Source organism: Hippopotamus amphibius, chromosome 7 (genome assembly GCF_030028045.1).
Source record: "Hippopotamus amphibius kiboko isolate mHipAmp2 chromosome 7, mHipAmp2.hap2, whole genome shotgun sequence".
NCBI classification, from domain to species: Eukaryota; Metazoa; Chordata; class Mammalia; order Artiodactyla; family Hippopotamidae; genus Hippopotamus; species Hippopotamus amphibius.
The window spans coordinates 117,059,362-117,080,487 of record NC_080192.1 but is presented as its reverse complement, the minus strand read 5'-3'; the positions used below and the strand labels follow the sequence as shown (position 1 = coordinate 117,080,487).

The 21,126-nt window shown below is 37.1% G+C and overlaps 1 protein-coding gene across 5 annotated transcripts in view; it reads right to left on the bottom strand.

Annotated features, from left to right (window-relative positions):
- The window catches only part of THUMPD2 (THUMP domain containing 2), a 42,032-nt gene extending 21,503 nt beyond the window's left edge, over window positions 1–20,529 (bottom strand). For 4 of the 5 annotated variants that reach the window (XM_057741878.1, XM_057741881.1, XM_057741879.1 and 1 more), the window contains exons 1-6: window positions 20,393–20,529; window positions 14,539–14,674; window positions 12,764–13,170; window positions 11,799–11,876; window positions 9,341–9,393; window positions 5,247–5,334 (exon numbers count right to left, since the gene is read on the bottom strand). In XM_057741878.1, the coding sequence (XP_057597861.1) occupies window positions 5,247–5,334; window positions 9,341–9,393; window positions 11,799–11,876; window positions 12,764–13,170; window positions 14,539–14,674; window positions 20,393–20,518 (888 nt within the window). In that variant the 5' untranslated portion in view covers window positions 20,519–20,529. The remainder of the gene's footprint in view (window positions 1–5,246; window positions 5,335–9,340; window positions 9,394–11,798; window positions 11,877–12,763; window positions 13,171–14,538; window positions 14,675–20,392) is intronic. The other variant, XM_057741880.1, reaches the window with a different exon arrangement.
- Window positions 20,530–21,126: the final 597 nt, after the last annotated feature.

Sequence of the window (21,126 nt, the reverse complement as noted above, 5' to 3'; positions counted from 1 at the left end):
GAAGAAGCAGACACCGAATATGGACAGCTGGTTTTAAGTTTTTCTGTAAAGGGAAGCAGAGAAGGGGATGGGAGCTGATGGAGCATGTGGGCTCAGGAGAGGGTTAATTCTTTAAGTTGCAAGATATTACAGCATGTGTACACGCTGATAGGAATGACCCAGTAGAGAAAAAAGTCCTTAAGTAGGCAAGAGAGAAGGGAATCCAGTACACAAGTAATGGAGTGAAACAAGGACAGTTCATTTGTTACGATGAGAAGGCAAAGTATGTGGACGTAGATTATAATATGTTGGTAGACTTGGTGAGGCGAACATGTTAAAGTTCTCTTCTGATTCCAATATTAAGTCCACTAAGAAGCAGGAGAATTAAAAATATGGTCAAAGAAATGACTGTAATGACAGAACATAAAATCCAAGCTGTGAAGGAGGGTTGAGGACAGGCGGTGAGTAGGGTCACCTACTAGAGGTAACTAGAGGTCCCATGGGGTTAAAGAACTGCGTTATGGCACAAGAGGAAGTGAATAGGAAAGAGAAGGAGGTTAAGAGCAGGATTCTCGAAACTGAGATTCTGGGAAGGTATACCCTTCTGGGATGTGACTAAGGCAGACCATTAGAGGTAGGGAGGCCAAGACACTAAGGGATCAGATTACAGAGCGGACACTGAGGTCATAAAGAATTATGGCAGGAATAACGGTCTATACTATCGTACAAATGATAGGAAGAGATCTGTAGGCAACCGGCCTAATCTGATGGCATGTGTTTCTAAGGCAGTGAGAGATTTTGGGCAGGAGGGGCAACAGGCGCAAGCAGGACACCTACCCCACCTCCAGGCCCACGGTCCCTTGGTCTGTCTACAGAGGAGGCAGAGCGCTCAGAGGACTGCCAGGTTTCAGTCAGAGCCAGGGGGTACCTGATGGAGAGAAGCACAATGTCCTTCAGGAAAAAGAGAGACTTCCCCTGGCACTAAATTCTGTGCAGAGTATCACATGGGTCCCCCATGAAGGGGCAGAAAGTAACAAAAAGAATGATGATTTAAATGGTAACTTTGTTTAAAATTAATAGTGGTATGAGAACTAATCTTTATTAAGATCTTAAAATGTGCCAAACACTGTGTTCTTTGTCCCCCGTGGTCCCTGTTCAATGAAGTAATCTGACCTTTATTTTACTGTAGGACCTTTTCTAGCCATGACACTTGGGTGTACAAGCAGAAGCAGAGAAGTGTTTCCACATGCTTAAAATAATAACTGAGATTTCTAGAACTTGGTTTTCCTTATTTGTTATGATATGTAGGAAGGAGAATATAGTAAATGTGAAAAATAACAACTCCAGGCTTAAATTTCATTTTTTGTGGCACTGGCCTACCCAAGGTTGAGCTGCTTGTGCACTGCTCTGGGTACCAAGCTCCAAAAGAGGGGCCTGGATCAAAGCTGGATACTGGGAACACTTACACGGTGGGTCACCACTGCATTCCCCCCAAAAGAAGTCTGCTACACTACTTCCTACCTACTTTAACAGAACTTCTTTGTTGGTGGTCACATTAGAGAAACAATTTTTACACTCAATCCCAGCAGGGCAAACTGACAGAAGGGAAAAATTTCTTTAAGTATTATGTGTGGATATTTTCAATCATTTACTTTCTACATTTCTGAAAATTGTATATTTATATCAGATAAAGGTAACATTTCAAATCTGTAGGTGGTTATATAAATTTACATGTAAATATAAACTGTGGTGACATCACTGGCAGTTTGGGAAAAAATCAACTGCAACTATACCTCTCTCCTTACTAAAAGAAATTTGGGCTAAAGATTTAAATCAAATAAAAAAGAAAATCATGGATTCTGAGAATGGGGTATTATGGAAGTAGCTCTCTTCTTTTCCTCTCAACTCTGAGCTATTTACTTCCTCTGAGCCAAGTGATGCTCAGAACTAGAGGCCACCAGCGCTAAGAGAGGCCCTGGGCTCCACTGAGGTCCCAGAAGAAGGAACCAATATGAGGCCTCCTTGCCATGGGCTGGATGGGTGACTAGTGACCAGTACAGGAGCCCAGAGTGGAAATCACTGGAACCAGGGAAGAACCTGGTCTTCAGCCTCTGTGGACCTGCAGGGAGACCAGTGTATAGAAAAGTTTTCACCGAGTGTCCCAGCACGGCTGACAGTCTCCTTACACTACCGAACCCAGGGGGGGCCAGAGATCCACCTGCCTTTCAACACTTACAGGATTCCAGCCATTTAAAATGCTTCACTAACCACACCTGAGCCCCCAGTGAGCCAACAAAGAAAAATAATGACACATCTAAGGGGAGGAGGTCCCTCAAAAGCTAGAGAGAAAACAGGCAGAGCAAACAGAACACAAATCTAGTGAAATGAAACTTGCGGAGGGAACGGATAAATATGTGGAAAAAAAGTAAGAGCTTCTAGAGATATCAAATATAGAACATACACACAATTTTCCAAAGCTAAAAAAGACCATGATTTTAAAGCTAAACATTTCAGTAAATAAAGTAGAGCACATCTCTGTGACTCTTGTTATAGTCTGGAAGATAAGGTCCAAGAATAACTCAAAATGTGGGGCCAAACTATAAAGAGATGGAGAGCATGTGAGAAAGAAGCTTGACACGTTTATCACAGCAATTCCAGAAGCGGAAAAAAGGAAGTAGTTTAAGGTTAAAGACACTAAATCAAAATAATTGAGGAAATAATAAGTAAATGATGGATGAAAGAGTGCCTGAGGTAGAGGAAAAAATGTATATAATTATATATTCCAAATAATAATTAGTATAGCTATGATTATTATTACTGCTGGGGTTCAGGGCAGGCTGCCCCAAAATATGCTTCAATGGCATACTGATTATTTTGAATTAAAGTTACTTGAGAAACAGCTGGTAAAAAGAAATGACATTTAAAAAAAAGAAAGACACTCTGACCCCCTACTTTCCCCCTGGAAGCTGGAAGTCAGTTTCGCTTGTGAAGGTCTCCTCCCTCTACCCAGAGGATAGAAAGCATCCTTGTCAACAGAGTCAGGGAACTGAAGGCTAAGAAAGCTGCAGAAACAAACTCTGTTACTTCATTAGTCTGCTACCACAAGCCCAAGCCCCTGTGTTGCATTAAATCTTCACAAATAATTGTTTCTTTGTCTAAAAATTATACATAAAGAGCCTGCTTTGGTCACTTCAGGGGTCCCATTTCTATGGGACTTCCATGCGTACAAATTAAATTTGTTTTTTTTTTCCCCCTATTAACCTGTCTTGTGTCAACTTAATTATTAGACCAGCCCAAAGAAATCAAGAGGGGTGGGGGGGGGGGGGAATTTCCCCCTCCCCTACATTACTACAGCAGCAGTGAACACTTAACAGACTTTCTATATGCTAGGCATGGTTCTCATCACTTGATAAATGTTAACTCACATAGTCCTCACATGACCCTATGAGTTTATTACTTTCATCTTGCAAATGAGAAACTGAGGCACAGAGATGTTAGGTATCTTCCCTAAAGTCTCCCAGCCAGTAAGTGGTAGAGCCAGAATTAGAACTCAGGCAGTCAGACTCACTTGAGTTCGGGCTGAACAGAAAAGACTCTTATATAAGTATATCCTGGTAATATTCCTGAACTTCAGAGGATTAAAGAGAAAACTCTTATAAGCTTGCAAGCAGAAAGGACAAGATAGCTGTAATGGAAAAGAAAAATCACACTGGCATGAACTGCTCACTTAGAACACTGGAAGTGAAAAGACAATGGAAGAGCATCTATAGACCTCTGGGAGAAAAGGACTGAAACTCAAGAATCTTATACCTAGCCAAAGTGGGGGTACCCAGGATGACAGGAAGAAGTTTGAGGATATACAGGAATCCAGACAGTATATTATTCAAATACCACATTTGAGGAAAGTACCTAAGAAAAGACGAACCAAGCAACAAATAAGCCAGACCAGAGGCCTCAAAGTGAAGAACAAAGGCGAGGAGCAGTGCACCTCACACTGTATCTCTGTGTGTTTATACACATTACATCTTAATGAGTATGGACAGGCTGTGTAATATAAATGCAGAATAAGAACCTGTGAAAGAGAAGGGACATGCTTTAAGGAAAATTCTGATGCAGAATAAATAATTTAGTTCAATCTAGTAGTTGGGAGTGGAAGGGAGGAGAGTGTTTCAGAGGTCTCATTGCAGGGAGGAGTAAAGGTGGGGCAGGAGAAGAGAAAAACGTACCATAGAGGTCTCATCTTATGATAGGGAAGAGGGGACAGAGGGGGAAGATCAGTGTCCTGGTGGTAAAAACAGTGTCTTGGCAAAGAAAAGAGTTTGATGTCTTGTTTTAAAGTAAGAATCGAGTCCTGTATGTTTAATTAAGAGAGCTGGGAGAATAATGAAATGATTAACTTGATCAAACTAGCAAAAATATAGAGTAAATGGTAAGAAGTCACGGAGTAAAACAGGAGGAATGTAATCGGGTGTATCTACCGTAATAATGAATTCTCTCATTGAAAGAGAGCCTATCAGAGTAGGATAAAAACAGAGTTCTGTGTCTATTAAAAAAACACACTGAAAACAAAGTTGAAAATAAAGCAGCATCAAAGAACTACTACAAAGGAAAATGCAAAAAAAAAGAGAAGTGTGAAAATATTAAGACGTGAAATTTAAGTTTAAACTTACAAATCAAAATAATGAAAACTTTAATAACAATAAAAGGCACACTTCACAGTGAAGCAGTAACAGTCATACAAGAATATAAACCGAACTACACAGCAGATGAATGAGGTAACAACTAATAAAAATGCAAAATCTTAAAAAAAATGTAGTAACGTAATAAATTACAAAATACCTCTTTCAGAACTGAGCAGATAGTAAAATAGTAAGTAAAGATATAAAGGTCAGCTCTTGACTAGGAAATAAAATTATGTTCTTCTGTCCATGGAACATTTACAAAAACTGATCAAGATCTTGGTTAAATTTTAAGAAGTAGAGGTTGTACAGGCCATGTGATTGTGACAAAAAATTAGAAATAATAAAATGTAGTTATCTTTTGACTTTTTCATAGCTGAAATACTCTCAGAAGTTCAACAATATATAAAAACATATCACTGTAGTTCTTAAGTGTAATGGCAAGAAAAGAAAAAGAAAAAAAAAAAAGGTTAGAAGAACTAAAGAGAAAAGAAAGCAACCAAGATGCCTATCAATAAAAGACTGTGTAAGTTAATTATGGAAAGGACCTTGCTATCACATTAATATGAATGAGAACAGTCTCCTTACCTTAATTTCTGCGAGAGAGGCCATTGCCCACGCTATGGTAGATCTCAGTCCTGCTGTCTTGATGTAAGCTCTGCTGGCTAAAGGAACCCTGAAAGAGGAGAACACCCAATATTACTGTATGTTAAAGAATATGACGTAAATATATTGTTTTAACAAGTTCATACAATATGCACCAAAGTACTTCCTAAGTTAGAGAATATTTAAGCTGATTACAAAATTACCCTCTCTAATTGGCATCCAGTCTAACCAGCCAGTGTGGTATTTCAGAAAAGTAAATTTTTTAGATAACTGAAATTTTAACCTTTATGTGTTTAACTTATAAAAAATTAATCACATGAGGGAAATCTTTCTAAAGTATTTATATACTTCCCTGACTTCCCACATGGAACAGACCTTTTCTTGCTGATCTGGAGTCATCAAGAGGAACATCCTTCAGTGTGATATAGATGTAGTACAGGAAGCAGGGCTGAATGGGTGCTAACCCCTGAAATACATTTTCTAAAAGGTCCCTTTCGTAAGTTTGCTTTCTGCTCATTTGCATCTTTCTCAAAAGATGGAATGAAGCATGACAGTGCATTGCCTAAAATAATTTACTGAACGAAGGGCTGAAGCAGACATCTCCCCAGTGAGGTCACTGGTCTCCATTAAGCATCACTTTATACTTCATCCTCTACCTAATCACTGCTACTATCAGTGTTTCCAGATTTGATTCTGGAAAATCAAAATATTCTCAAATATTCTCAAAATATTCTCAAAAACTGAAATAGTCTCACAAATTCTCAAAATATCATTTTTATGTTTCTAATGCAGTGAACAAGCATTTCCTTGGAAATTTCAATGTGCTTTTCTATTTCATTTATACACTATGTTGGTAATATATGACGGTATGATTTCAAAAATCTGTGCCTGGTTGTTTTGGGGGTAGACTTGTTCCAAAGTCACTAAGAAGGCTCTTCTATTAACATTACACAAAGCCAGAGTGTTTTCCAAACCCTATTTCCTTTCATCATTTGATTTCTGCTCTTTCTTTGACTTTAAGTTATCCTGTTCTATGTGTATTTACTGCAAGCCTCTTAAGATCTCCGAATTAGATGAGGTATGTCTTTCAAATAAAACAGTATAATTGCATATTTACTATTATAATGAGGAAGCCCTGAATGGTAAACCCATGAGAGGTTTTTTTTTTCCTCCTCCTTTTTAAAAGGTTTTTCAGGAAATAAACATTCATATTGTAAACAGTACTATATCCATAGATTTGGAATCTGGGATATAAACTTTGCAGGTAGAAAGACTAAAAATATTTTTATCAATGAATCTTGCTTCTGCAGGCTAAGTGCAGCAATTATCTTGCTATAAAACACATTAGTTAAAACCAAATGGAGGGATTATTTTTACTCTAGACACACACACACAGAAAGAGGGGGAGAGAGAATTGGTATGGGAAACTGTCCATATATATTACAAAGTGCTTTTCTAAGCATCAGGGATTTATGTACCTTTGAAATTTTTGACCAATACATGCATATTCTTACTAAGAGAGGTTTTATTTTATGGGAGTCAACTCTATTAATATGTGACAAAAGTGAACGTGTTCTTATTTTGCTTAAACTTGGGCAAAAGCAATCTGCTATTACTTCAACAAAATGGCCTCGTTATGTCAGTAAAATAAAATTATTCAGGGGAAAGAAGTGTTCAGAAACAAACTCCTTAAAAATAAAAATAATTCTCTACTTTCACAGAATCCAGCTAATGTGTTTAATCAGAGTTTAGCTGGCTTTTACCCTAGCAGAAGAATGTGCTAACATGCCCAAACGTGCAGAGGTGTTTTATGGAGAAGGTGGAACTGAAGTCCCTGGTTCTTATCCACTATGCTTACCGTACCAAGCGATGTGCACGGTGTGGCACAGCTGGATACAGTTAATGCCTATGGAGCTGCTGATATCAAATGGTCCCTTACTGCAAAAAAGAAGAGCTCTACTGTAAACAAGTCTTTAGGAACTACTAAGATACACATTTTTATGTGCCCCTCAAACTTGATGGCTGCTCTACCTCTGTTCCATCACTTCTGATTTCCTTCTCTTGTCAGGGTCACCAGGTTGCAGTGTCTGACCTCCACGTCACTTCTCTTGTCCACCACTATCTGCTGTTCAATTCTTCACATGCGCCCCCTTGCCTCACACAATGGCGAATTGTTTTTTTAAGTCAACACACCATTGTGACTGCTTCCTTCCTTTGCTGAGGTAGTGAAAGAGACTAATCACAGAGCATCTAATGCAATCTTATTTTCAGATACTGCTCATTTAGGGTCTGAGCCTTAATTTTCAGATACATACCTTTTATTTGTCAACTTTTAGGTTAAATTATCAGTTTTTACTTGAGATGCCATAAGCATGACTTCTTGACCGTATTTAGCAAGCATTAAATACAGTTTTACACCTTTTAAAAATACTTATATAAAAACATATATATATTTGAGTTAATAATAAAAGAGCATGAAGTTTAGCATTTTTATATATAACTACAAATTAAATATGAGTTATTTGGTGCCAAAACTCCAAATATATTCGTGCTGTGTCAGTCAGCCCTGCTAGGGATGAAATGTTGCTTATAAACCAATGTTCTAGACACTTCAGCTCACGCTTTTAGGGGCCAAATTGTTAAAGAATGTTTAGCTGCCTTATGAATCCTTCTAAAAATATATTTCATATTTTACTGTCTTACTAGTCTTCCTTACCCTTGCCTTGGTGACTATCAATAATTACAGTAGGTTGAAATGTGGCCATCTTTCAGTTTCCCTCATCTTTTCTGTCGACTATAATGAAATTTAAAAAACCCATCTTTTCTGTCGACTATAATGAAATTGCTACCAAAAAAAAAAAAAGTCAGTTAGCTTTACAAATATTCTGCAGGGGTTAGGGCCTAGAACTTCAAAAGGCAATGGAGTAGGGGAGCCCGGACACCTTGTAGGTGTAGGTGTAAAACAGTGGGTTAGGTTTGGTCTGGGAGAGTTGGTAGGATACTGGGATAGGTGGGGGCCAAGGGAAACCAACAAGGCACTGAGGCATGTGATGACCTCGTGTGTGTTAAGGTGACTAGAAGTATTATTTAGCGCATGATTTTTGTACTTGGGAGGCGAGAGGAGCCTACCCTATAACTAGCACACAGTGAGAACCCAATCATTCAACACTTCTTGAACATCGCCAATGTTCTCAGCACTGCGCTAATCATCCGCTATGGCGCACCCTTTGATGAAAGCTATTACAATGACCTTAAGCATTCTTTTTTACATCCTGATTCAGGCTCACACATGCACAAATGTGAGTTTAGGGTAAATAAGGTATTCCCATAGGACGTTTATGATTTTAACAACACTCCATGCCTAGAATCACCTAGAGAAAGGGTATCTAAATCACTTTATACTATGTAAACATGGCTGTGCATATAAAATGTTTTGAAGATGCCAACAATATTTATATGCTCCTAAGAAACTGCAAATCACTATTTCTATCACCCAACCAGCTCTTTCTTCCCAAAGCATCTAGAGAAGTACCTGTTATATGATAAGTATTCAATAAGTACTTCTGAATAAGAAGATGAATCAACTGTATTTATTATTATACAGTACCCAACATAACTAGGGAGAAAACCTGAAGAAGACTTTAAAAACTTGAATTACTCTCCCACAAAAAAAGAATAAATGCAATAAAATTTGAAGAATGTTCAAGGTGAATTTTAAGAACTGTGTTGTATTTTCCATTTTAATCAAAAATCCAAGAGGCCAACAGACAAAAAATTTTAGCTTAAATATGGGCCTATGAAAACCGTTTAATAATAGAAATAATCAGATATAATTTTCAGTATGAATCATGTAATCAGTGGATTATTGTGATCAAATCTTTCACAGCTGTAGTCCGATCAGATCATACCTACTAAGTGCCGTGAAAACACTTCACTGGCTCAAGCAAAAAACTCAAATGCTTTGCCTTTAGCCCCCTCTGACATACCAATTTTTCATACTATAAATAAAAGCACAAAGTTCTTAATTTTACAAACTCTATTAAAGGACAAACCTGAAGCTTAGAAACAATATCTACCTGAACACAGGAATTCCCATCACAGAGTAAATGTCACTTAGATGTATAAAGATCTGAAAGAACAAATACAGACGTTAGAATGGAACAGGAAATGCATTACCAAATGATTGACAATTTGAAAACTTCCATTTTGAACCTATATAACCTATATTTTAATAAGAAATTCCAAGGCCTTGTCATATCTGGAAAAGTGTTCCATAATTTTTATTGAGCAGAGGCAAAGTAAACTTTAAGTACATCTCATAAGAAAAATTCTGAGGTCAATTTGGTATACAAATTGAGTACACAACTGGTATACAATTTGGTATGCAAATTTGGTATATACTGAGAATCATATTATGAAGAGCTCAAGATCACCTTTCTTCGCAGTGATTCTTTGAATTACCCTAACTAAATTAGATTTTTCATCATTTTAGGTTAGAGACAATTAGTTAGATCTATCCTAATTCTACCCTCAAATAAGACTTGATGCCATGGTTAACAGAAAACTTTCTTTAAGCCAAATATACCATAGCAAGGGTAACCATTTCCCTCTCTACTATTTACAGGGGAGCTTATTCCTTCCTATTACCTTTCTTTTGTTATTTTTTCCCCAATTTTATTGAGAAATAATTGACCTACATCACTGTATACGTTTAAGGTGTACAGCATGAAGGTATGATTCACGTATATTGTGAAATGATTACAATAGGTTCAACTAACATCCATCTTCTCATACAGATAAAAGAGAAAATGAAAAAATTTTTTCCTTGTGATGAGGACTTTCAGGATTTACTCTCTTAACACTCTTCCTATAAATCATACAGCAGTGTTAGGCATAGCCATCACATGAGGCCATAATGAGGATTTAAACGTCTCAAGTTATAACTGGTAGCCCACATAAATCTGAAAAGAATCTTACTTCTGTAGCCTGATGAGATTTATGGACTAGTCTAACTTTGCTGCTTGACCTCAAGAACCTTTGATTCCTGATACTTTCACCCCAAAGGTATTTTAATATAGTTCAATGAGAATTATTCCAATATTAATAAACTGTTATTAAGAAAAGAATAATCTGGAATGAACTCCACTAGTTTAATTCCTTGATCACTGAAGCTAAACTTTTTTATATTATTCATTTTAGCAAAACTATTGATGAGGATTCTTTTTTATTTAAAAGTTATATTAAAGATATATACTGATATTTTTATATAGTAAATGTTATCAGGAATAGCTTTTCCCACTATAAAATTTTTTTCTATCAATTTTGCAGAACAAAATATGTGAAGATTTGATTCTTCTGTCAATTTTGGTCACAAATTTTACTATGTGTGATTCTATTGTCAATTTTGTTTTGCGTTATTTCCACCAACAGCTATTATTAACTGCATTAAATGGGTGATAGGAATTAAATTAGATATATTTATTTATGAGCTAAACCACGAGAAAACTAAAACTCTGAGATGGTGAGATGGAGTCAGGGAGAGATGGAGAGGAGGAAACCAGGAGAGCAGAAGATAAGAAAACTGGAAAGGGGAAGATGAAGGAAGACACCCTTATGTCAAAACATTCCTCAGGGTCAAAATATTTTGCATCACAGCATAAAGGATATGCACCAGGTACGACTTTTTAAAAGCCCAAAATATGAAACAACAAAACTGAAAAACAACACAGAATTTTCTGATTGGGCCAGCTGTTACTCCATTTAAAGCTATATAACAATAAATTTATGAATGAACAAATTGTAAAAAATGACTAAACTACTGGTCAAATTTATGAGATGGTTTTCAAAAAATAGTGAAGAATATTTTTTATAGCTAGAATTTGTCTTCTCATGTGTTTACTTTGTTCTAATTAAAAATTGTGTAACCTCATTAATTTTGAAAATAGAGAAAAAGAAAAGGAAAATAATCCCACAACCCTAACAAAGAAGCTATTAACACACTATTGAACTGTGTACAGGCCTTTTTGTTTTCCGATGTTTTTTTTTTTTTACCATTAGCTAAAATTTACTATTGAGACTTGTTATGTATTATAGTGATTATAGAGAGCATCTCTGTAACCTTATAATAAATGTTTAGTTTAACTGTGATTAAACAATTCCATTCCAAAAGTCCTATTTGGATGAGACATTTTCACAGCGAAAACTACCAAAATCTGTAGTATTCTATTGCTAAAGAGGAAGCAGATCACTGGATCCACGCAGACGTGATTTTTAAAACTCTAAAGCAAAATTGAAAAGCAAAATAAAAGTTGTTGACATTGCAATAATATTGTAATAACTCTGCATGGGGACAGATGGCTACTAGACTTATCATGGTGATTATTTTGTAATGTATGCAAATGTCGAATCACTGTATAGTTCACCAGAAATAGAATATTTTACGTCAACTATATTTCAATTAAAAAAAAGAATAGTTGGCATTGTCTTTAAAGAATTGGGTCATAAAACATATAAAGTAAAATGAACAATCATTACCTCTAAATTTGGATTCCTCAAATCTGCTTTCCATCCAAACTGTTTCATAAGAGCAATTCCAATTACTCTTCCTACCTCCTGGAAAAGCAACAGATTATAGAAAAGATAAGAATACTAAAAACGAAAATTTTAAGTTTAAATGTAAACAAAACTAACAAAGCCTGCAGGAAAATCAATCAAACTATCTCACGGTAATTTAAATTAAAATATTACATGAAAGCATTTTCGATTCAAGGCAATAAGAGTGTATTTTATACCTCTTCACTATGGCAATAATGTCTACTAGTGTGTAATCTTTATTCTTGTAATTTTACATACATGAAATAACCAGATCTTGGCCTGATAAACATGGTCATTCTGGGTTTTAGGAAATAGATGCAAGCTGAAAGACTATTTTAGCTATGCGAATCCTATATGTTTAAAAATTACCAGCTCAATAGCATTAGGCTCAACCTTAAGGGTCTGTCTGATTTTAAGACTGGCCAAAGGACCTAGACCTATGCCCTTTATATTACTGAACTTTGTAGTGTCTGTTTGTGGTGTTTGCTCTCCTTTTAAGTACATCTGTGTACTTGCATCTGGGTCCTGGGACAACCCCACATGCAGGACCTGGTGCAGAGCAACCATTCAATAAACACAGAACGGAACTAAAGAGAGAGCCAAAAGCTTCGGACCATGATATTAGCATTTTCAAATGTAAAGGATCTCTGGAGTTTAAGGAAACTTTTAGGGAGAAAGCAAAAGGAAGTCTCTACATAGAATGGTGTACTATTCCTCTTAAGCATCTCAGGTAAAGTTAAGAAGGAAAATGCATTTTTAGAAGAGATTTAGTTATATGAGATTAGGCCTGGTTATCTGCCTGGGCCTGGTTATGTATTCTGTGAAGGGTTTTCACTTCTTTGTAGATCTCAAGAGTAACAAATTCTTTTAGAAAATAGTAACCCACTCCTGGGGGGTAAGTGTACCTGTGCAGTAAAGGTCTTTGCAATGGCTCCACTGCAGCGACAGGAAACTCTGAAAGTTAAGTCGTTCTGGTTATGAGTATCAACTGCTTCTGCTACGTCGTTCTGAAGTTCTTCTTGAAATTTTTCTCTTTTAGTGGTAAAATTTCCTTGCTCCAGTGTTTTTTCTCCTATTTGTTTTTCCATCTGGTATTCCTTATTCTCTCGTGTCTCTTGCATTCGTTCTGTTTTCAATTTCTTAGCAATGATATCATTGTCTCCCACTTTTCTTTTTAGGGGGTTAGCATTTTGGGGGGAAAGTTTTTCTTTTTTTGCATCAAGTTCAAGAAGATTTTTCCAAATTGAAATGGCATTCAACCAACTTTCCGGATCATCATTTATAAGTCTTTGCATTTCATTAAATATTTTTCCTAAATAAATAAAATCTCAGTTTACCCTTTATTGAAGCTATTTATCACCCTCCAAATCCCATGACCTCTATTTCTTTAAAATAAGAAATTTTATTAAGTTGCTACATGAATAGTCTTCCCTTTCATCTGGAATTTATATAATTTAACATAAGAATATTGTGCAGAATAAAGTTCATTCGTATATTCCATACTTAATGTCAAAACTGTCTTAAAATTCCTACAAAGTTATCATTTACTTTAACAAGATCACTTGTCCTCTGATAACATACATATCTCTTCAATATACACAAAAACCTAGAGTGTGTGTTGATCTTTAAAATAATGCTGATCTTGCCTATAAAAATTAAGTTAAAAAAACAGAATAAATTACAAAACACAGAGCTCAAGAACAAAGCAACTGAATCTTGGGACTATTTTAGACCATACAATATTAGCACAGATCATAAAATGAGTTTCCGTAAAGTAACACTTCAGATACACAACCCATTCATAACTTAGGGACTGCCAGCCATGCTCGATAAAATGTAATCTTTTCTTGATGAACAAGGGCCATCAAGATGACCCAAGGCTAATTACTGTAGTTCTCTAAGGATGAAAGCGTGTGGAATACTGGGATGAAATTATATTGACCTCACAATATAATACCTCAGGATTTGCTTTAAACCAATTTTTCTGCCCTGTCTTGATTTCTCGCCATTTGAGTTTTTCCTCACACAGTTTATGACAGACGGTATGATGACACAGTCTCTTGTGCGCAAGCAGCAACTGAAATGAGGTTTAAGGCAGTGTTTCATCCAGCTGTATCTGATCCTTTTTTATTGTTTTTATCAAGATCTTTACATTATTTCAGCGGCATATTTACAAAATTAGGGAGTGGACAAGAAATCTCTTAAGCCCTCTTTAACTCTAATGCTTTATAAGTGGGTGTAAGTTTATTCAAAACATTTCAAGTTCCCCAAACAGGAAATTTTACTATGTAGTATTTTTCCAATTATATCACTCATCAGTTAAAATTTACATGATGACAGTTTTGACCAATTTATTAAATCAATGCATTTTGGATTATTACATGCTCCTAAATCTAAATAAATGCACTGATCATACACAGCTCTAGAGAAGGTGTCTGACCATAATTCTCAAGGAAGAAATGTGACTTAGGACACTAAAATCTCAGAAGAAAGGCAGCAGACTGCAATGAGAAGAGACAATTAGGTAATAATGGTCAGGAAATACAGAAAAATAACTAACGATCCCATGGGTATGAATGAATCTTAAAAATCTGAAATGGCTACATATTAATTACCAAGTAGCAGAAAACTTTGGAGTACAATATACTGTGGAGGTAAAAGCAATAGGTATACACCATACCTTTTCTTAGAGAAGAAACATTAAATGGAAGCTGCTTTTTAATCAGCAAAAATAACCTTTCTGCAGATTTTAATTTTTTCAGCATATTCAAGTCAGAACAGGTGGTGAAAAAAACTTTTCCTGAAATATATTCAACCTAGAGATAGAAAAACATAGATATTAATGAATTAAAACATAGCATCTAGACTAACAATAATAAAGAAGACTATTTCTGAGGTATCTACTATTTATTCGACACTGTACTAGGCACTCTGAATACAACCCCCCCCCCCATCCTTATAACAACCCTCTAAAGTAGATTTTGGCCTCCCCATTTCATAGATTAGAAATTGAGGCTTAGAGAGGTTAAATAATTTGTATGAGGTCACACAGGTCAGTGACCAAGATCATAATCTTTCTATGCTACTTTTTGGAAAGTGTGGGTGCACACACTACTGAAAAAATAGAACACAAAATACTCATTAATTATCAAATCTCACACAACTATTAAAAGTGGGCAAAAGAAAGGTATAATGGAGAGAACAAATTAAGTGTCTAACCCAAGGTTAACATAATCAGTAGGTATTTTTTAAACACCTGCCTCGTGGTCTACAAGGAAGCATACAGTATAAATCCTAAAGATGCATAATAATGTAATAGGTATACACTGACATAAAAATTAAAATTAAAATTCATAAGACAATAACTTTCATTAAACCCAGAAGAAAATTAGGAAGTTAAAATAATAAATGTACTGATAAGTTGTAGGTACAATAAGTAGCACTAACAATGGAAGACATCATTAGTAACAGTCTGAGGGAAGAATCCTGTAAGATTCGGGAAGAGGGATTCTAACAAAAGAAAAAAGCTCAAGAACACAGAGATGGAAGTGACCACCTAGCCACAGTAAACTGTAAGTCAGCAGTGCAACATTTGCTGTGTGATGCTGACTGATGGTGTCAGGTGGATGGATGGTGGAGCTCAGGCCAGCCTGATAAATGATCACGAAATTTAGAGTACCACAGATGGTCATGGTCAACCATTATAGACTTTTGATAAAAACTATGACAGCAGTAAATTAGCTGGCAGAAAAAATTACTGTGGAAGAGGCATAAGGGACTGAGTGTTGAATGTGATGCTGGAGGGAGAAGTAGACTACGGAGGAAGAAATGATGAGCTATTTGGCTGTGAGAATCAGAAAGTGGATAAAAGCAAGACATATGCATCAAACAGAAAGAGGCTTTGCAGACAGGATGGCAATGTGGTCAAAGTCAGGGAAGAAAGGAAAATGAAAAGAGCACTGACTCAGAAAGAGTCGAACGAGGTACAGCAAATGATGCTAATGCCAATGGACTCCTATACCTTTTGGGTCAACCCAACCCCCTCAAGTTCAGGATAGATGTGGATGGTCCTAGCATCCTCCTTTTAGCAGTGGCCATGGGCTGACTAACATGATTTTATGTCATCTCCTAGGACTGAGACAACCGTGGAATTTGGGGCATCCCATGTACACAGGCATTCAATGGAAACTTGAACTCCAAGTGTTGTATGTTTGATCAGACCTGGTCTAATTAAGCTTTTGGGATGGTAATTTCTGTGGTTACAAGTCTAGCTTGATGAAGAATCTCTGCTGGGGAAGCCCTAGGTTGATAACAATTAAAACCCCAATACTTCTAGTTATAAGATTAACAAGTTCTGGGACTCTGATGTATAGCATGGTGATTATAGCTAATAATACTGTATTATATAGCTCAAAGTTACTAAAAGAGTGGATCTTAAACGTTCTCACCACAAAAATGTAATGGTGATTACATGACAGGATGGAGGTTTAACTAATGCTATGGTGGTCATTATTTTGCAGTATATAAATGTATCAAATTACCTTAAACTTACATAATGTTGTATGTCAATTATATGTCAATAGAGCTGGAAAAACAAATAAATAAAAATAAAACCCAAACAGCTTAGTTATAGCTGACCAAAAGAGATGGAGGAGGTATGGAATCAGAACGTTTAGGAATCAGCATTTAAGGGGATAATGGAGTAACTAAAACAAGAACTTCTGGATTCTACAATTCACTTCTTTCTTATTACAAAGGTGACATTTTCCCACTGAAGTCAAAACTAAACATATACCTCAAAATGCTTAGAACTTGGAAACAGTTTTAAAAGTTTAGATTTTATGTTACTGGACCTAAAAATATAGCTGATATTAAGCCATCACAAATCAGGGTAACAGACATAAAATACCTTGTCAAGATTCTGGGGGAACTGAAATAAATATTTAATTGAAAACGTATGGTCTTAAGATCCAAGTCTTATAAACAAACTGATGCAAACATCTAGACTAGTGATTTTAACCTAAGCAGTCTAGACATTAAATTAGTTAGTTAATTATACAAAGATCTTATCTTTTCTCATTTACTTGAGTATCAAGGTAAACAGTTTATATAACAAACTTCCTTTAAAAATATCTTTTTTTAATAATAAAAAAAGCATTCAGATAATTCTGGTGTGCAGCCAGGCTTAACAAATATTGACTTAATATAATGGGAAAATGAACATTCAGAAAGTTTATGTGCCCTCCAAAGGTCAACAGACTTGTTAATGGCAAAGCCGGGACTAGAGTCCAAGTCTGCAAGTACCACGTCCACAGCTTTCTAAAGACAACCGGCTGCCTGTTCATCTTCCAAGCCAATCCTATATATTCCTCTGTTGTAACCTGCCAGTACAATGAATACATCTCCAAAGACCAATGGGACAACTAGTGAGAAAAACACAAGATTTAGTCAGAAGATCTGAGTTCAAACCCAATGAAGCACCTTCCCAGACTGGTGAGTCAAAACTTTTTGAGACTCAGTCCTCCTACATGTAAAATGGAGATGACAGTTCCTTAAGGACCATTACTGAAGATGAAAATGACTGCCAAATAAAACTGTCAGAAATGTTTAAGAACAAAGATGCTAGAACTCTTAAGAGGAAAAAAAAAAGCAACAGAAGTGGATATAAATGCTAAATAAATGCAATAAATAAATACTAAATTTATAAATTAAAAAAAAACTTTTTTTGAGGGGGCTGTGGAGAACAAACAAAAAAAACCTTGACTGAAAATCAAGTTAATTAAAAGGACCTAAAAGGTCCTTTAATTTATTTGGGATGTCCAATCATTAGAATATGTGTTGAGGCATTAAAATGCTAAATACATACTCCAAACCAAAAGCAACATTATTCTCTTTATTTAAAAAATTAACATTAGGCCTACATTCCTTTTGCAAGAAATGAGCATGTAATCAGAAGTAGTTTACAAAACTGTAAAACAGCCACTGTGAGAAGAGATCATATACATGAAAGCACTTTAACAGTTCACCCTTAGCAAAGATATTGTATCTCAAAGTAGTAGAGAAATGAATTTTGGTGTTTACATTTCAAACACTGCTGAAGCTACTGTTACTCGTTTTCCTTAGTTTGTTTGTAACTGATCACATTCAATTGCAGTAATTAGGGAGAATTGTGGCATTTTAGACTAGTTCATCCTAGTATTTGTTACTTGAAAATTTATTTATATACTCAATCTGTTTTTTCCATTTGGAATTAAATCATTAAAAAGTGTCTAAAACCAGCTGGTTTTACGTCTAACACTTCAGAAGATGAAATAACAGCCTTCATTAAAGAAAAAACAGCTCTGTTATGGGCCAGCATATCTAAGCAGTTAGAATTTTTGCCTTTCTTTTAAAACTCAGGGATTCAAGTCTAACACAAAGATGAAAAGCTTAAGCCTAGGCAAAAACTTAAGGTACAGTAACATAGGGAGATACCAAAGTTTTCCTAATTCTACAGATGCTGTTTAATTTTGGAATTAATTTTAAAGTGCTAAGTGAAGGACTGAGGTGGTGTGTGAGTTTTTTTGGTTCATTTTACAAGAGAGAATTTAAAAAGTATATTTTACTTAATTTAAAAAGAGGTATCCAATCTACAGGGAATGCAGAGAATCTTCAGTGAATCTTATGTAATCATCCCATTAAATGAAAAACTATGAAATAACCTGACATCTGCTTAGCTGTACCCGATTACCTACCCTTTATCATCATGACCCCACTAAAAAAGCAGAAAAAAAAAAAAAAAGGACCTGGGTTAATTGTCTTTGCTATGTGTGTTTATAAAGGCTGATTACTCCACTGACAGGGCCTCCTGACCAGCTGGCAACTGAATATAGCTCTATGACATTCAATTTCATCTTCAAAATTGCTATTCCTACTTTTACTGTTATAGCAAATAACAGTATTTAACACATTAAACATTACAAAGTAAAGCTTAATTTTACCCAATACATTTCTTTAAAGTACTCTATACATTACCTACTATAGTATATATCTATAGTATATTTATATGCTATAAATTAAATATTTAAAAATACCCAGGAACCTATAAAAAGGCTTGCCCCACCACCAGGAGGAAAAAAATCAAACCTGAACATGACCCGGAATATGACCAAGTGCTAGCTATAACTCACAGGACTCCAATTTACAGGAAATATAGAGGATAGAGGATCACATGAAACTACACCATGGAGATGCAAATGGCAAAGACTGAGAACAAGCAGAGCGCATCTTTTTTCTAATAATGCAGCATATGCAGATTGGGTCACGCCTTCTATTTCTCATACCAAGAACTTGAACATTTTAAAAAATTGGTGCAGCATGATGTCATGGCCACAGTGTTTAAGGAAGTGGACACAGGTGCCAACCTGCCTGAGCTGAACATGATGATATGCTCATGCCTGATTTCACAGACAGCCTCGGTCTGAATGCCAGCTCTGCCATTTTCTGGTTCCATGACTTGAATATTTTACTGGACTTTACCTGTGCTTCGTTTTCCATTTCTGTTAAATGTGGAGCCTACCTCATAACATTGGGTTGTCTGAAAGTTAAGTGTCTGACACATATTAAATGTTTAATCCATGTCAGCAGTGGCTGTTATATTGTTGCTTTTTTAGATTAGCTACATTCAATACTCTGTGACATTCTGTGACCAAAACCACAAATGGCAGGCAGTCTAATAAGACTAATGCCATTCTTCATGACCCCTTTATCCTTCTCTCCCCACTCCCTCATCCCTGAAACTCCTTTTGTGGACCTTCAACACTGCAGTTGGTCCTGGGAGTGGAACGGTCAGTTTCTTTCAATAAGCTTTCATTTTCCAAAAACACATCATTCACGCTGTTACATATATCTTAGTGAGACAGGGGAGCCTTTTGCTATTACAGCCTTTTCCTGTTTTCAAGAAATAGGCTCAGCATGTCCTAGAACCTAAACTGATGTTTAAAACCCTCTTTATTTCATTGGCATTAACAGCGTGTAAATACCAGCAACTGTTAACTTCCTCCTCTGAGGCCTCCAAGAGTATTTTTCTAACTACTATTTACTGCGTGTTTAAGGTGTACTTTACACACCCTTTATCATTTACTCCTCCCAACAGTCCTGTGAGCCAAACACAATCACTGTCAGGAAACTGACAAAATTCGCTGAACCTGAAGCCTTTATTTGCATTTAAAGGATGGAGAAAGGATTCTGACAGGTCTAATTATAGGCATTACCAAACACTTCTTTTAAAGAACCTAGGCAATAACTTGCGTCAACCCCTTTTTAAAAAAAAAAAACTTCAGCCGTGACAGATACGCAGTAACAGACGCGTGAGGGAAAACGGCTGGCGGGTCTTTAATTAGAGGACCTGCCAGCAGGACTGCGACGGCCGGGACGGCGCCTCGGTGGGTTCGCGGGCCGGGTCTGCGACGGACCCCGGCGGGGAGGGACCACGGCCACGGGCGGGGGCTGGGCCGCCCTGCTGCCCGCCCGGGCGCGCGAGGAGGCCGACTCACCTGCGTGGCCGCCAGCCGCGCCTGCACCTCCCGCATCAGGAAGGGCTCCAGGCCGCGGCCCGCGGTGCAGAAGAAGCGGGCGCCCGCTGCCGGCCCGGAACAGGGCCCTCCCGGCACCGCCGCCATGGCGGCTCGGGGTCACGTGGCCTCGGGGGCGCGCGGCGCGGCCCCGCGGCCCCGGAGGCGGTGCGCAGCGGCCCGAGAGCCGCGGGTTGCCGGAGGCGGGCTGCGCGGGAAGGTCGCTGGAGGGTTGGATTGCCTGGGAGGGACCCTGAGGGTCTCCCAGGTTAACTGCTTGAAATCTCCTTGATTAGGCATTTGGAATTATTTAGAATCACAGGTGGAAAAATCTGATTGGGATATATGATGCAGATATATAAAATGGAGGTGATTGGGATATATAAAAGGGATATATATATACACATACATACATACACATACACACACAGAGGGTGGCAGAGTTCACTTCAGAAAGCATAAAGGCTTCTATTGATCTGTTAGATCCCTAGCAGGTGCTATCATGACACATCTTTGCCTCTGACACTCGTGGCTTCGTGGTGCTAAAAAAATGAATGATGACCACAGGGAAGCAACATAAAATGTGAAAGACTATAGGGACTTACTGATGCGTTGCTTAAAATATCCATTAGATTTCACCCCAATTCTCTTCCCCTGGTGAGATAGGCAGGGGTCCCCAACCCCCCAGGTGGTGGCAGACTGGTGCTGGTCAGCGG